This window comes from Glandiceps talaboti, chromosome 6 (assembly GCF_964340395.1).
Source record: "Glandiceps talaboti chromosome 6, keGlaTala1.1, whole genome shotgun sequence".
Taxonomy (NCBI): domain Eukaryota; kingdom Metazoa; phylum Hemichordata; class Enteropneusta; family Spengelidae; genus Glandiceps; species Glandiceps talaboti.
Genome location: NC_135554.1, coordinates 5,300,897 through 5,319,097, shown reverse-complemented (window position 1 = coordinate 5,319,097; position 18,201 = coordinate 5,300,897). Strand labels below are relative to the sequence as shown.

The window sequence follows — 18,201 nt, the reverse complement described above, 5'->3', positions numbered from 1 at the left end:
GTACCAGTAACTGTACTTTTGGGCTTACATACGACGTGATAGTACCTATTACTTTACTTCTGGGCTTACATACAACGTTAGTACCAGTTACAGTACTTTTGGGCTTACATACAACGTTAGTACCAGTTACTGTACTTTTGGGCTTACATACAACGTTAGTACCAGTTACTTTACTTTTGGGCTTACATACGACGTTAGTACCAGTTACTGTACTTTTGGGCTTACATACGACGTTAGTACCAGTTACTGTACTTTTGGGCTTACATACAACGTTAGTACCAGTTACTGTACTTTTGGGCTTACATACGACGTTAGTACCAGTTACTTTACTTTTGGGCTTACATACGACGTTAGTACCAGTTACTTTACTTTTGGGCTTACATACGACGTTAGTACCAGTTACTTTACTTTTGGGCTTACATACGACGTTAGTACCAGTTACTTTACTTTTGGGCTTACATACGACGTTAGTACCAGTTACTTTACTTTTGGGCTTACATACAACGTTAGTACCAGTTACTGTACTTTTGGGCTTACATACAACGTTAGTACCAGTTACTTTACTTTTGGGCTTACATACGACGTTAGTACCAGTTACTTTACTTTTGGGCTTACATACAACGTTAGTACCAGTTACTTTACTTTTGGGCTTACATACGACGTTAGTACCAGTTACTTTACTTTTGGGCTTACATACGACGTTAGTACCAGTTACTTTACTTTTGGGCTTACATACGACGTTAGTACCGGTTACTTTCACTTTTGGGCTTACATACAACGTTAGTACCAGTTACTGTACTTTTGGGCTTACATACGACGTTAGTACCAGTTACTTTCACTTTTGGGCTTACAAACGACGTTAGTATCAGTTACTTTACTTTTGGGCTTACACACGACACTAGTACCGGTTACTTTACTTTTGGGCTTACATACGACGTTGTAGTACTGGTTACTGTACTTTTGGGCTTACATACGACGTTATAGTACCAGTTACTGTACTTTTGGGCTTACATACGACGTTATAGTACCAGTACTTTTGGGCTTACATACGACGTTATAGTACCAGTTACTGTACTTTTGGGCTTACATACGACGTTAGTACCAGTTACTGTACTTTTGGGCTTACATACGACGTTATAGTACCAGTTACTGTACTTTTGGTCTTACATACGACGTTATAATACCAGTTACTTTATTTACTTACAAGAGAATGCAACCTCAGTTACATTACAAGGTGATTCAAAAACGTTGGTCGAAATCGGATGAAAAAGATGAATGTTTTTGGTTTTCTCTCAATGTCACATGAACAAGTCTATAACTACTGTGCATGGCACTACTAATTTTAAGGTCATTCTGTGAATAGAAATGATGGTTACACTTAGGTAGGTTTACAGCACAGTGAAAAAAAGGAGCCACGCAAGTAGCCAAGTCATGTATGTATGTATGTATGCATACATGTATGTGTATACATACATACATACATATATACATATATATACACACACATACATACATACATACATACATACATACTTTCATATATACATACATACATACATACATACATACATACATACATGCATGCATACATACATACATACATATTTTCAATTATGTATATACATACTTTCATTTGAACAGACGCATTTATTTTCTCAAATTATCACAACTTATTTTCCAATACAAGTAACACTTACATCATGGTCTATACATTTATCTTCACTAACTTTGTATTTTGCAAAGGTATTCTGTATTAAAATTTCAACGTAAAACTTAAAAATAACTTTAACAACGCTCCTTTAAAAAATATGGCGTTGTAGCACAACTGTACATTTTTTTACAATGATTATCCATATGCTAGTCCATGCTAACAATAGGTGTTCATTTGCTGAATCCAGTTGCCTATCAAACCATGTTGCTACCTTTGTAATATATGCAATCCTTTGGATGTTGCTATAGACGTAGTCATGTTGCTAGATGTATTTGCATACCTGTTTGCATGATTTTGTTCACCTGTGTATGAATTTGAATTCCTGATATTACCTTTGCAATATACAAGCTCATTTAGCTGTTGCTATTGGCGTGGTCTTGTTGCTAGGCAAATTTACATACATTTTTTAAATACATTTTTTTTGTATTTATTCAATTGTCTATTAATCCCCATTGTTATCTTCACAATAAATGTGATCATTTGAATGTTTATTTACTTGTCTTCCAACTTTTGTTTATCTTTGCGGTATGTTTCTAGGCAAATTGACACAATTTTTTGAATGTTTATTCAATTGTCTATTAATCTTGTGATTATTTGGCAGTTGCTACGTTTTTTAAATGTCTATTCATTTGTCTTTCAATTACTGTTGTTACCTTCGCAAAATACATGATCATTTGGCTGTTCCTATGGACGTGGTCTTGTTGCTAGGCACATTTACATACGTTTTGAATGTTTATTCAATTGTCTATCATTCGCTGTTCTCTGTGAAATATACGACCGCTTGGCTATTACTATGGGCGTGGTCATGGTTGCTAGGGATATTTGCATACATTTTTAAATGTTTACTCACCTACCAGATGTTGCTATTTAACCAAAATATACTGCGATTTGGTTGCTAAGGGCGTAGTCATGGTTGTTAGAGCCAATTTTGTCAAAATGTTTTGAAGGAAATCTGTGAAGTAACACTTTCAGAAACATCTCAGCAAGTTTCAGACTCACTGACCAAGGACTTTTTGGGATATGTTTTTGACCAAAATATTTGTACACCTAATTTGCATATCACTCATGGAATCGTTGTATGCTTAACATTTCTTTGTCCATGCATCCCTAGATGCATTCCCATTAAATTTCAGCCCAATCTGCTCAGTGGTTTTGAAATGATAGTTTTTTGACCAAAAACACACATTTTGGCCCTAATTGGCATATCACTGATGGGACCATCATATTATGAACAATTCTTAGTAAAAACACCCTAAAGAATGTTTCACGCAAATTTCAGCCAAATCTGGCAAGTAGTTTTTTGACCAAAAATCACATTTTTACACCCATGCCATCATTTTCATTTGAATGATTTCCCAACTAGACACCCAAAGTAACATGACCACCAAATATCAAAGCAATCGGTCCAGTAGTTTTTGACTTTAAGTTGTTTACACACACACACACACACACACACACACACACACACACAGACAATTAGCGATGACTATAGCACTACTGAACCTTATCAGTTCAGTTGTGCTAAAAATGATTTCCATTGTGGGAAGCCTTCTGTCTTTGCAATTCACAATACAGTATAACATGTCAGTTTGTCCAGTTGAGTGGTTTGTCATTTTATATAAGCAATGAGGGAACACTATTAGAGCACTGGACTTGCTACTAGGGCTAAGTGTAGCCACAGACAATTTGGTGGAGTATGTGTGAAAGTCTTGTGTACTTTCAGATGAATTTTGAGAGTAAAAATTAAAGTATCCTTACATACAAAGAGTCAATCATTATGTAGATTATAATATGTCCTTGCAGATTATGCAATTGAGTTAGATTTTAACCACACACCTTATAAATGATACACAACGGATAAAGTCTACATTGTTGCTACATCCATAGCTGTCCATCTTGAAATCTGTCAAATGGATGAAATGGGGACAGGTTCAAATTCATAATGTTCAAGTATGAAAATGTCCTTTCATAAAGTGTTGTAATTTCCTTGAATATTTGAAATATATTTTAAGCACTTTATCCTCTACTACTATTAATGTATTTTCAATAATGAGGGAATTTGATCCATCCAAGTAAATCTTTTACCATGTTGTGCAAACTGCCTTAGTGATTGGGAGGGTGGCATAAAGTCATAACTATCCAAACCATCTTTGATCAGTTGGTTCTCTCGGCCAACAAGTAAATAAGCTATCTACTATCTATTGTAATATTTATCATTATATGCAGTTAATAATGCTATAAACAGGAAATGTGGTAGTTATGGCACCACCTTTAAACTCAATTTGTTAAATTCCCTACAGTTCCCCTATATATGTCTATGTGTATTATCACTATCATGTATACAACTTTGACCACTACTCACATACAAATGGCCTTTTACTTCTTGTGTGGGTACTCATGTGTACTTTCAAAGTACCACTATGAGTAAAACTTTTACCACACACCTTACATACAAATGGTCTTTCTTTTGTGTGGATTCTCATGTGTACTTTCAAAGTACCACTATGAGTAAAACTTTTACCACACATGTGACATACAAATGGTCTTTCTTTTGTGTGGATTCTCATGTGTACCCTCAGATTACCCATATGAACACACCTTTTACCACACTCCTTACACACAAAGGGTCTTTCATTTGTGTGAATTCTCATGTGTACTTTGAAAGCACCACTATGAGCAAAACTTTGACCACATTCCTTACATACAAATGGCCTTTTACTTGTTGTGTGGGTACTCATGTGTACTTTCAAAGCACCACTTTGAGTAAAACTTTTACCACACACCTTACATACAAATGGTCTTTCTTTTGTGTGGATTCTCATGTGTACTTTCAAAGCACCACTTTGAGTAAAACTTTTACCACACTCCTTACACACAAAGGGTCTTTCATTTGTGTGAATTCTCATGTGTACTTTGAAAGCACCACTATGAGCAAAACTTTGACCACATTCCTTACATACAAATGGTCTTTCTTTTGTGTGGATTCTCATGTGTACTTTCAAAGTACTACTTTGAGTAAAACTTTTACCGCACATTTCACATAAAAATAGTCTTTCATTTGTGTGGCTTTTCATGTGTATTTTCAAATGAAAACTCTGAGTAAAACTTTTACCACACTCCTTACATATAAATGGTCTTTCATTTGTGTGAATTCTCAGGTGTACTGTCAGATTATTACTTTGAATAAAACATTTACCACACTCCTTACACACAAAGGGTCTTTCCATTGTGTGAATTCTCATGTGTCCTTTCAGACCATTACTTTGAGTAAAACTTTTACCACACTCCTTACATACAAATGGTCTTTCCTTTGTGTGAATTCTCAGGTGTACTGTCAGATTACTACTTTGAGTAAAACTTTTACCACACTCCTTACATACGAATGGTCTTTCAGTTGAGTGGTCTCTCATGTGTACTTTCAAAATATTACGATAAACAAAACATTTACCACACTCCTTACACTCAAAGGGTCTTTCATTTGTGTGGATTCTCATGTGTTCTGTCAGATTATTACTTTGAATATAACTTTTACCACACTCCTTACATATAAATGGTCTTTCATTTGTGTGAATTCTCAGGTGTACTGTCAGATTACCACTTTGAGTAAAACCTTTGCCACATTCCTGACATAAAAATAGTCTTTCATTTGAGTGAACTCTCATGTGTACTTTCAAAGCACTACAATAAACAAAACATTGACCACACTCCTTACACACAAAGGGTCTTTCCTTTGTGTGGATTCTCATGTGTCCTTTCAGATGACCACTTTGAGTAAAACTTTTACCACACTCCTTACACTCAAAGGGTCTTTCATTTGTGTGGATTCTCATGTGTAGTTTCAGACTGCCACTTTGAGTAAAACTTTTACCACACTCCTTACACTCAAAGGGTCTTTCATCTGTGTGCATTACATTGCCATTACTATAGTTTATATAATGTTCCTCAGAGGCTGGCAGAGTCTGTTCATTGCTAACATTATCACTGTTTTCACTTATAATTGTAGTTTGTGGAGGGATCTGGTTCTCATCGGTCACTAACACATCACAGTCACTTCTTGTACTATACTCTATACAATGCTCCTCAGTGTCTTCTTCAACCATGACTTCATCCAATGTAACGAGTCCATGATGACAAAGACAATCTATTACCATGAATTTATCTGTTGACACAAAAAAGTCATTCAGTTAATTAAGAGGAGTTTTTGTTATCTTGACATGGAAAGTTTCAATATTCTTTACAAGACATACTGCAGGCCAATATATATAGAATATGCCTCGGTTATTTTGGAGTGTATGTGCATCCCCAGTGAAAGAACAACTATCACTTCCGGTATAAAAACGTCTAGTTTTCTATGATAATAATAGTCCATGCATCTAAACTAAAAATGTACCCATTCCATTTCAAAGTTTAGCCGTAATGTAAAATTAGCCACATCTTTTGTTGCTTTTGTAGCTCGATCACGAGCTAAATCCATCTATTTCATGGTACATTGATATTATCTAGAAAGGACATAGAGAATGGACGACCCGCACAAACTCAAAATTGGTCTGCAATCTGGTCATACTCCCTGTCTGTATTCACTAGTCACAAATAACCCAGACCTATTTTAATTTTGTTGCTTTGAGGTACCTATTTAGACAAGAGTGCAACTATGTAGCTAGTACTATCTATGACAAAAGATCCAGGGGATTTTTGTAGCAAAATTATTCTGTGACTAGAAATTAATACTAGTGTAGTCAGCCGAATGTGAATGTCTATTTGGGTCTTTCGTTATCGTTTTCGTCTGATCCCTGATTGTTGTGACTGCAAAGTTGAATACGTACGAATATCTCTCCGAAGTATTCAACTTTCTGTATTTAACTACCGATTGAATTCGGAAGTAGACACGAAAAAAGTACAATTTCAACCATCACAGTCCAGTCCACCCCTGGAGTCCACCTCTCTCCCGGGACCTTTCATTCTATCATATTCTCCACATATGAATTGTTGTAATTCAGCGGCGGAAGTATTTTATATGGCACAGTCAAATGTAGTCTAATACCCTCCTTCATCGAACCTCAGGATCTCTCTTTACAAATGTGAAGATGAAATGAAGAAAACCCTAAAGGTAAGTTTCAAACTCTCTGATTGATTGATTGTTACGCATGCTATGTGGTGTGTACACTTGCTGATTCAGTAGTAGTACACTAGTGACGATCATATCACCTTTACAAGAGCCAATAACTCCTCCAGACAGAATGGCATATAATCAACTATTATCAAGCGAAACCTCAAATTGTGGAAAGTTTAGAAGTTATTGTATTTTTAAAATTATTATCGACGCATTGGAGCATGATCAAGTGACAGCCATTTTTATTTCATTCAACGGACATGTACATTCCACTCGGGGAAACAAACAACATTGAATATGGAGGGTTCAAAAATGAAAACGTGTCGGCTGTCACGTGTGTCATGCACGTACGTAGTACGGTACTACCATAGGAGTTATAGTTCCATGGTACTACAAACATTTGCTACAAACTTATTAGACACAGTTAGAGTGCACTTTTGACCTCACGATGAAATGTCTATGGTCTCTTCCTTGAAACTTTGAAATTGTAAATGTAATAATTGTGGCGTTATTTATTTCATTTATTTATTTAAATTTTGTTTCTTTTAGTTTTTTTCTTGGCTCTTATGGGTTTAGCACTTAAAGATCATGAGATTGCATAGAGAGATTTAGACATTTCCCCGGGCCACTAGCATAAAAATTCTTTTTTTGGCTGCTATATTTTGACTATAGGTAAAAAATAATAATTTCACTTTATGAATACTAGACTGAACATAACTTTGTTTTGTCTATCATACAGTTTTGTTAGGAAACCTTGCTTTTCCACATGTAGATGTAAATCATTTAAAATTTCAATTTTGTAGTTTATGAACTTTATAAATAAAACTACTCACTTACTGAAAGATTCAACAGCTCTTTGCAAATTTACAAAATAAACATTTGGGTTTACCATTTTGTCTGTGTTATCTCCATATCTCCAGTGTCACTACTTCAAGTAAATGTATGAGATAAACTTTAAATATTATTATAAGTATTTCATTTCACTTACGGAAAGTTCGGTTTGTGAACTGATTTTATATCATAATGTATGTTACCAACTGATTAATGTCTGTCATGTTTTTATTTTCTATTCAGGGCTTACACATGTACAAACGCTGACAAATTCCAGTGCAAGAAAGTGGACTGAAAGTGATCGATGTGTCAGATGTGATGTTTGTGGTCAGGCCAATATTGAGATGTCAGCAATCTACCACTAGCTTACCAAGTAAACATGAAGATTACATCTTCATCAGAGTGTCTACGAATTTTTTTTGTTACTTCAAATTCACAAAGTAAAAATCAATTTAGAAACCAGTACACCACTCTCTCCAGAGGAATGTGTACACACATGTTATGGTTACTGAAAAAGTACAGCCATGTACAGTTCCTTGTTGATGAAAGTGATCAACAGTGGTAATGATAATCACATCTTAATTCTGAATACTATTCATTTCTGTATGACTGTTCTCATAAAATGCCATCTAGTGTTACAAAAGAACTTTGTGAACAATGATGCATGTAATATTTGAAGGACTAAATGTATTCCAATGCCAGCATAACCTAAACTTGACAATTCTTAGGCTAGAGGCTCCAATATTTTTTTCTCTGTACGGGTAATTTTCTTGCACAACTCATGCACCTAAATGAAAGTAATGTGTCTTTTATGGATGTTGTCAATGTCAATATATGTGTCCTAATGTTGCTTAGATTATGTAATGCTTTCTCTGCTGTGACTGTTAAATTCAGAATATTACAGCACTGAAATTTGCGTTAGTCAGTTCATGGTTAAAAAATAGTCATGCCATTGTTTGGATATTTATGTAAGTTTAGATATAAATATGGCTGAGATTTAAACGTATCTGAGTTTTACTAATAATTGTCATCATTAGAAGACAAAGTTATCCTCATTTTCATAAAAATTGTCATGTAAATACCCATTGGAAGACATTGGAATGCATTGTGACCATGCAACTTTGATGTAAAATATCTGAAAAGTTTGGATGGCGACCCCAATTTTTTTTCCATTTATTTGATCAGCATGATTAGGTTTATCTTTCGTCAAATTATTTCAAAAAGTTAAAATGGGGAAATAGCAAAAAATCTTCTTTTTTTTTTTAAATTTTCAAAAAAAATATGGCAAGAAGTTTTTCATTTTTGATTGTTAATCTTGAAATATAACACAAATATTCTTATTATTTGACATGAATGTAAGCACCATATTATTAAGAAAGCAGAATGACCTGAAAAAATTGTATTCATCCAAAAATGATATTGCCAGGGATTCATTTATAGACATATGCTTTTTATGACCGAAACCAGAACAACAAAACTCTAGAGGGCGCCCTCCTTCAAAAACTAGATGGTTTTTTCCCAAAAATATAAATCTTCCATCATAATCTACCACTGGTACAAATTTGAAAGTGATCCGACGACTTTCAAAGTCGAGGTGCATTTCACCTTAAATCGAACTTGGACAGTTACCTGATACACATGGGGTTTATCAAGCATAGCTTGTTCTTAGTAATCTTACCCATTAATTCAAATTAAAATTCAATTCAATACTGTTCAAGACTTGATGAGTTCATGACCTCATAATGGTTACATTGATAATTGTATCAAAGTGTATCCCACTGACTTTTGATAAACATATCTCTCTCCAACATAATATAATGTCTGTTTAATTGTTAAAACAATTGCTGACTGATTATCTTTGTGAATTATCCACAGTAAAGCACAGACCCTACACAAAAGTCACTATTTATTTTTTATTCTATGCGTCTTTGTTTTGCTGTTTTCCATTTTTTAAGAGCCTCCTCGAATGGGAATATATCAATCGGTGGTCCCTCAGCTGAGATCAGTGATAAGACATCCAGTCTATCAGGTTCAAGTCTATTTCGAATGTTTGTTATGATCTTCTCCTGAACGGAAAACCCGCGTTCACACTCTGCTGTTTGGATAGGCAATATAAGAGCTATTTTAGCAAGCTTTTACAAGTTTTCTAAACTGGTCTCTATGATAAGTATACATCAGTTTCAACAATGTAGCCATCTTATCGTGTGGGTATAACCGTGACAACACAAGTTCTTTGGCGGTTGCCCATTCAGGCATTACACATGCTGGATTCACTATGCGATCTACAACTGTATCATCGCCGCATGTTTTAGTTTCCCCTCAGTTCAGTTGTGCTAAAAATGAGCACTCAGAGTGTGTCACTTATGACCCATCATTGCAAAACTGTGGGTCAGGTAGAGAAAATATGTGTCAAATGACACAAAAATGCAGTCTGGCTGCAACAATGCCCATATTTTACTGTTGCTTAGGGAGTTGTCTTGCTTCTAGGCCTGATAAGCATACATTTTGTGAATTTGTATTCGATTGCTAACCAAACTATATTGCTATCTTTGCAAAACATGTTTGCATGTACAGTAATTGTTACGAAGGATGTAGTCTTGAACAGACTGTCAGCAGAATATCTCCTCTAGAAACATCCTCATCAAATTTTAGCCCCATTCACAAAGTAGTTTTCGAGATATAAACCTTTCAATAAAAAATTAATATTTTTTGACTTAATGCATAATTCTTACCCAAAACTCAAATCTCTGACGCAATCTATTTCACTTGAGCCGTAAAACGAGTGATGACAACTGCTTAAATGTGTAAAAGGCTCTGCGCATGTGTAATATGTTAAGTTTGCATGACTTACCATTGTCCGTAAGGCAAGAATAAACAGTATTGACAAGACGTAAGTTGAATTAAGTGATTTAAAGTTAATTTCTGTATTTTATATACTAGTAGTCATTAGCATCGGTATTAATGGTTATTATTCCAAAAATCCATTAGAATGAAATCTTGCCACTGAAAATTGGGAAGAACCATATATAGCAGAATGGAACCCCTTAGCATATACATCCAGAGCTAGAATGGGTTGTGTTCCACATAAAAAACAACCTACCTTTATCAGAAAGAGTATTATTTTCAAGTCGGTAAAGTAACACTTGATATGCTTCATTCAAGTCCTTTTCATATCGACTGAATACCAACTCTTTATTGTCCATTTCTGAATCCAAAAGAAAATGTAATATTGGCTATTAGTAGAAAGACAGAATATAGAATATTTTGGCCACGAGGGGCGCTGTTCGAAGAGACATTACAGGATTACATGACAACATCATTATATTTATACAATGTAATTTATACGTATCACTGCAGGGCTCGAAATAATGGCCTTTTACTTGCCCAGGGCAAGTGATTTGAAGGCTTGGGTAAGTTGTTTTGAAAAGTACTTGTCCCAAGGGGGCTAGGGGCAAGGAGAATTTTGTATGATTATTGATCAGGGTGTGTTTTTTGCCTGTGTTCAAGCTGTACTTATCAAACACAACACATGTCTGGATAGGACTTTGGATACATTGTATAACCATGGTGCCAACAAGTCTGGAAAATTATAACATTGTAGCAGTATTGAGAAGATGTCTTTCTTGACTGACCACTTTTCAAAAATCTGGACCAGCTGTCCCTGACATACTTTGTTTACTCTATCAAGAAAACATACAAATGTACCTGGAATGACCAGTGACTCATTGAATATTGTTCAACAATAGTAAATTACAACATGATTTTTCAGGTTTTGGGTGTTTGAATCAACTGCAAAGTTTGTGGGAGAAAAATAGTTGGTGTGGATGAAGAAGGAAAGAAAATATATTAACATGGTGCAAAAGGAAATACTTAGAAAGATTTTATTTGTGTTGAAATAAATGTTCATTTATTTTATATTGATAGCTGATGAAAGTCCTGAAAAACTCGATTATTTTAACAACTACTTTTTACAGGTGAACAAAAAATTGTATGTTATGCTATATAGTATGAATATCAATTAGGCCATATTATCTAGGACTCCAAAAAATACACTTTATTGTGGAGAGAACTTTTCAGAACCCACAGAAACCAATCAATCACAACAGTGCATTTGTAAGCCACAAACAAATACCCCACTATCTGGAATGGGCAAGCACTTTTTGATTTGGGCAAGTACTTTTTTGTATTCCACTTGCCCAGTGGAGAAGCAAAATGTTTTCATTATTTCGAACCCTGCACTGTATCACGAACAAGATTTTGATATCTTTTTACAAATTACATGGTATTTACATACAGAATGGACGTCTTCAACAGAGCCATAGATATTGACTTCTTATAAGCACAGGCACTTGAATCATTATGTATGATTTTTTTAGAAAATGTGTAGTGAATATTAAAGAATTGAGATTCACAATACATTTTTTAAAAATAACACCCGCCAATGGCATTGTAGCACAACTGTACGTTTTTTTTTAAATGTTTATCCATATGCTCGTCCATCCTAACAATAGACCTATATTCATTTGCAACAATTTTGCTGAATGACTATCCAGTTGCCTGTCCAACCATGTTGCTATCTTTGTGATATACCTGATTATTTGACTGTTGCTTTGGGTGTGGCCTTGTTGCTAGGGAAATTTACATCTATTTTTTGAATGTTTACTCAAATGTCTATCAATCCCTGTTGTTACCTTCACAATATATGTGGTCATTTGGCTGTTGCTATGGGCGTGGTCTTGTTGCTAGGCACATTTGCATACATTTTTGAATGTTTATTCATTTGTCTTTCAATTCCTGTTATCTTTGAAATGTACATGATTATTTAGCTGTTGCTATGGGCGTGGTCTTGTTGCTAGGCAAATTTACATACATTTTTTGAATGTTTGTTCAATTGTCTATTAATCCCTGTTATCTTTGTGAAATACACCATCGCTTGGCTGTTGTTATGGGCGTGGTCATGGTTGCTAAGGATATTTGCATACATTTTTTGAATGTTTACTCACTTGCCTACTAGATGTTATTTGACCAAATTATGCCATTCAGTTGTTGCTAAGGGTGTGGTCATGGTTGCTAGGGCCACTTTTGTCAAAATATTTTGAAGAATATCTGCAGAATAACACTTCTAGAAACATCTCACCAAGTTTCATTCTCACTGACCAATTACTTTTTGAGATATAAATTTTTGACCAAAATTCACATTTTTACACCTAATTTGTATATTACTGATGAGATCATTATATGCTTAAAATTTCTTCATCTATATACCCACAGATGCATCCCTGTCAAATGTCAGCCCTATCTGTAAAGTAGTAGTTTTTGACCAAAAAGACATTTGTAGCCCTAATTTGCATATTACCAAGGTAATCACCTTGTGATGAACAAATCTTAATTAACTCACATCTAAGAATTCCCCCCCCCCCCAAAAAAAAAAAAAAAAAAAATTCATGCCAAAAAATCTTATTCTTTAACCCAAAACCCACATATCTGATGCAATGAATCAACAGAGAGGTTCGGCTACACGTCAACGCGAACGTGCAACTCACTCACGTTTACGTTCGCGTACCAGCAATGACCTAATTTTGCTTCGGCTAGCCGTTTACGTACGTATATCAATAATAGATTATATGGTTAGCCTAAATATTACAATTTACTTTAATGTTTTGGTTGTATGACATAAATAGCGCAATAACAATAACTTTATGGCTCGACATTATGACAGAACAATATATATTTACTTGTATAATCTCGTATTTTGACCCTGTTGTATCTTTACGATTGCAGCGATAGTCATCACCGGTGCACCATACATCGTGATTTCTGTGCAAAATCAGTTACGTATGAGGCAGTCACAGATTCAAGGCTGCATTTTAAATATTTTTATCAAGGAAAACAAAAATACTTGAGTGTATTATGTCATGAAGGGTCAACCTTGCTAAAAGCATGAAAATTTTTGATTATATTAGTGATGATTTTACAAAAAATTTTAAAAGAAATTTCACGTTGTTTACTTACGTGTAAACAGCTGTCGCCAAGTTCGAAACGCCCGCGAAACTTACGTCAGTACGCAGAGAAGTGGGTCAAAATTGCGACGTAGTAGCACAAAATCTCCTCCGTCACACGTGCGCGTACACGTTGAACGTGTACAGCCGAAACTCTCTTTCATTTTGAACAATTTCCCAACTAGACACAAATAACATGACCACCAAATATCAAAGCAATCGGTCCAGCAGTTTTTCACTTTAAGTTGTTTACACACACACACACACACACATCCACACAGACAGACACTTTGCTATACCTATAGCACGAGCCAAAAATCATTGATGATACAGATTTATTCGAGTGTCTGTGCTAATAACATTGCATGATGTTCTTTTGTCTTTATCGGGCGGGTGTTTCGTCAAATTTGTCCGTATATTTCAGTGTCAAATTACACTACGTGATTCAGTACCTACCTTAGTAGAGTTTACTGGGTTTACTGGGTGCAGTCTAAAGATGAGGGCACGGGATCAGGGAGAGAGTCGATCACACAGCTACTGATTACTGTTTCTTTGTCGTCTGTGACTCGTTATCCGTTTTACGCCTGCGCATGCATTCGGCAAAGCTTCAACGCTTCAAAATGCAATGCGCACGCGTCACATTTCATCAACAAATAAAAAAAAATTAAACAAATCAACAAATCCCCACAAGCAGCAACGTCTTAAAAGCAAGTCCACAAGCGCGCTGCGCTTGTCAGTGAAGCGCAAGCGAGCTCCACTGACAAGCGCAGCGTCTACTTTTCTGCCAGTGTTCTCAAGAAAACTGATACACGTGCATACGCATGTCTCAAGCATCAACACGTATAGTCCTGCTTACAAATGCTAGACGGTGGTCTAGCTATAGATTACTGATTTGACCCTCAACACCGTATGCAAGCAGGACTACAGCAGTCAGCAAGTATGTGCGAGATTCGAGAATCATAAACCCTGAAATAAAACGTCGCCTGGCTCAACAAAAATCTTACCAACATCAAGTTGCACAGTTTTGTGTTTGGCCAGACAAAATATGTTTATGATGATGTAAATGTTATTGTCTGACTCGACAAAAACCTCTTAAACTATGGGACCAAAGTGTTTTCCCCAAATTTCGGGATGACCTTTGACCCACTTTCACACATCCTAGCACGTACACCATGTGCATATATTTGGTGGAGTGTGGGTAAGGATGACCTTTGACCTAGTTTCGAATATTTCAGCCTTCAGGCTGCTTTCACAAAAACTTGTTGGGGGGATTTAAAAGGGGTACACGCAAAATATGCATAGTGTTAGGGGGGGGGGTATTGTAATGTGGTTCCTGAAAAATAAATTGACTTCATGACTCCTCATAAATGGCAATATATAGTAACCTATTATAGTTGGTCAGCCTTTTTCAACGATAACAACAACAACACCAAAGTTGTTAACAAATTAACACATTTAATAAACAACTGTCCGATTTTAAAATCCTTCAAATTGCACATTATATGAAATAACACATCAATGTAAGAGTTGAATGGCACTTGTTGTTTTTGGTACCAAAAATACCAGCATTTTAAATGTGTAGAAAGCAGTTTCAAAGTTGAACATATCCAGGACAAGAATTACTGTAAATTAGCCATTTCCTCTGCTATGTGCAAAAGTCAACCTTTCAACAAACATGAGAGACAAATATACTATGCAGTACATATTATCTGGCTCTGAAGTATAGTTTCCTGTGGCAACGATAAAAGATTTATTGTTGATATGCAATAACTTTGTTCCAACAATCATAAATGAAGAACAAAATGTTTCAAGTCCCCCTTTCAGACTATCAGAATTTTGATGACCCAATTACTTCTCAGCCACCCTTCCCATTGTCATAAATTTTGCTCATTCCTTTATTGCTTTAATGTACGTTGGATAAGCAACAACTTAGTTTAATCTCAATTAACTCTTGTGTGCATCATCGGAGCCAAGTAAACCACTGTATAAGATATTATATAATTTGGAATAGACTCAAATGTATATTGTTACATGTACTATTCAGAACATATAAAGAAATATCCTTAATTTTGAAACCAAAAATGTGAAGCCCGCATGAGGATATATTGCCCATCACCAGAAAAAAATATATGGGTAGGTTGAACAGCTTTTTCATTTTTTCTGGACTAATGTCGTATCTTTCAAAGTAGTTGCCGAAAAGATGTCACATTCAAAGTAAAAAAATGGATGGTGTTTCTCAAATAAGTAACACAATAAAGTAATCTTTTCTTTACCCAACTCCCAAAACTTTTATGGCCTCGTTTATGTCGAAACCCAAGGTGAACTCAGTGAATTCTCCTTGTCGTTAACATTATAATGGAAATTGAAGTTTGGATTTTGATGTCGAAGGTACAGCCCTGTCTACAAATTCAGGGCCATTCTTTCCATAGCAAATTGTCGCTTCAAAATGAATTGCGGAATTACACTGGTGTCAGTGTGCGACGAGATAATTATATCAAACAACATTTTAACCAAAGACAACGTCGAACACAATTATTGAAAGAAATGTCTTCAAATAGTGGATCATAAACTGCGTACCTAGTTTAATATTTTTTCAGGGCCACCAAATATTCAAAAAAAAAAGATCTGCCGTTTTATCAGTATGAAATGTTTTAATATAAGGAACAAGATGTAAATGAGATCGAGCGCATCTTCGGAGTCACTGCATGCAGCATAGCAGGCAACCTCACGTTGAACGACTTTTTCCGTCTTTTCTTTTGAGTTTCACTCGCTGACATTATAATTGCGACTTGCTATCTTCAGATGAAGGAGACTTTCAAGACTACTGTTACTCGCGGAAAATGCACAGTGCATGTGCGCACTTCTTTTGTACTTTCCCATACAAAGAATTTTTAATTTGCTGCAAAAAGTTACAATTTTTAACTGGACACATTTTTATTCAAAGCTAAGCCAGCGTACAATAGCGATATAAGATACATATTAGCCATGAGTCAGTGTACAGTCACTTTAGTGAACTATCCATTGAAATCGTGCAAGCTAGGAATCGTCACGTAAATAACGGTTTTGATAGCATCGCTATGTATTCAAAAAGTAGCTTTTTTTTCTTTCTTATTTCTAAAATCTCAGGGGGCAGCTGCCCCCTTGCCCCCCCCCCCCCGGCAGGCTACGGTACTACTGGTATTGACACTTACACAGAACCTGAGAAGCATGCAAATCCAGAAACCACAATGTTATTGTGCCATACTAGATTTGACCTGTGCCATGACCTGTGCTACCGTAATTTCCACGACTCAAAAATCAGCCCAAAATTTCATGAAAATGTGTATAAAAAACTATCATATTTTTGGATAGATATCAAAAATTGTAATATGGTATGTTTACTCCTCAAAAACGATTTTCTTAGCTGGCAAAATTAGGAAAGACGATGCCGAACTGACCCAGAGCGATTTTTCACTTAGCGCTCATATTCACGAGCTTACAAAAAACACGGACAGAAGTATCGGACACGAGAGCGATACCGAGGTTAATGTTGATGCACAGAAATAAGTAGCACGATACAACAGGATTTGGTTTTCTTCTGCCTATCTGAAGTTTCGTAATCTAGATGTGACTTATGGCTGTCGTACAGCAGGACAACTGGTCGGGCTTGAGGAATACTAATTATGAAATGATTTGCAAACCAACAGTAGAATGCAGTTGATTCCAGCCATCCCGTTTCAGTGAAATAACAACTTGAGCCTGGTAGACACCCTGCCAATGGATTCCATGACCTGGGTGCTGTCTTCAGTGGAAATACAGAATAAAGCCCTAAAATAAATGGAATCTCTCCACAATATCTCAAGAACTTAATTACACCTCGTTCTTCATTACGCACTCTTCGTTCATAGGATAAATGCCTTCTGCATACACCCAAATGGAATCTGGCCGCCGCTCCTTCTCTTCAGCTGCTCCTGAACTTTGGAACTCTCTACCCCTGGACATTAAAACCTCTCCCAATGTTAACATTTTCAAAAGACGCTTGAAAAACCACATATTTCAGAGAGCTTTTTCATCTCCTTTCTAACTCTAAGCGCCACTGAACATTGTTTTCTTTGGATATTTGGCGCTATATAAATTTATTAGATAGATAGATAGATAGATAGATAGATAGATAGATAGATAGATAGATAGAAGGTGGTATGGCTGCACCAGTTACACTTACAGTTACACATGCCAATACTGTGATCTGTGACTTGCTGTTAGATGTTATCTGTGTTATCTGTGTGGTCTTACTTCTAGGTCCAAGCACTTTACCAGTTTTGACTTGCATGGAAAATCCTGACTCGTCGCAATTCCAGACATTCATTGGCTTATCTAGCATGTCATGGTCCGACATGAACATTTCAAACCCACGAAACCATTCAACCTCTTCTTTGGTAAACATAGTCCGCTTTTTTTAAGTCAATTTTTTTTTTTTTTTTTTTTGTACCCACCCACTAACGTGACCTTTGGGTTACGCTTGAGGAATTGACGATGCCATTTTTCACCAGGTAGATTAGGGGGTTGTTCCT

The 18,201-nt window shown here is 35.8% G+C and overlaps 1 protein-coding gene across 1 annotated transcript; it reads right to left on the bottom strand.

Moving 5' to 3' along the window:
- Positions 1 to 4,065: 4,065 nt before the first annotated feature.
- LOC144436491 (uncharacterized) lies at positions 4,066 to 18,074 on the bottom strand. Its single transcript, XM_078125296.1, has 3 exons — positions 17,924 to 18,074; positions 10,753 to 10,857; positions 4,066 to 5,870 (listed from the first exon to the last, which is right to left on the bottom strand). Exons 1-3 carry the CDS (start codon positions 18,072 to 18,074, stop codon positions 4,066 to 4,068), a joined length of 2,061 nt encoding a protein of 686 aa, XP_077981422.1.
- Positions 18,075 to 18,201: the final 127 nt, after the last annotated feature.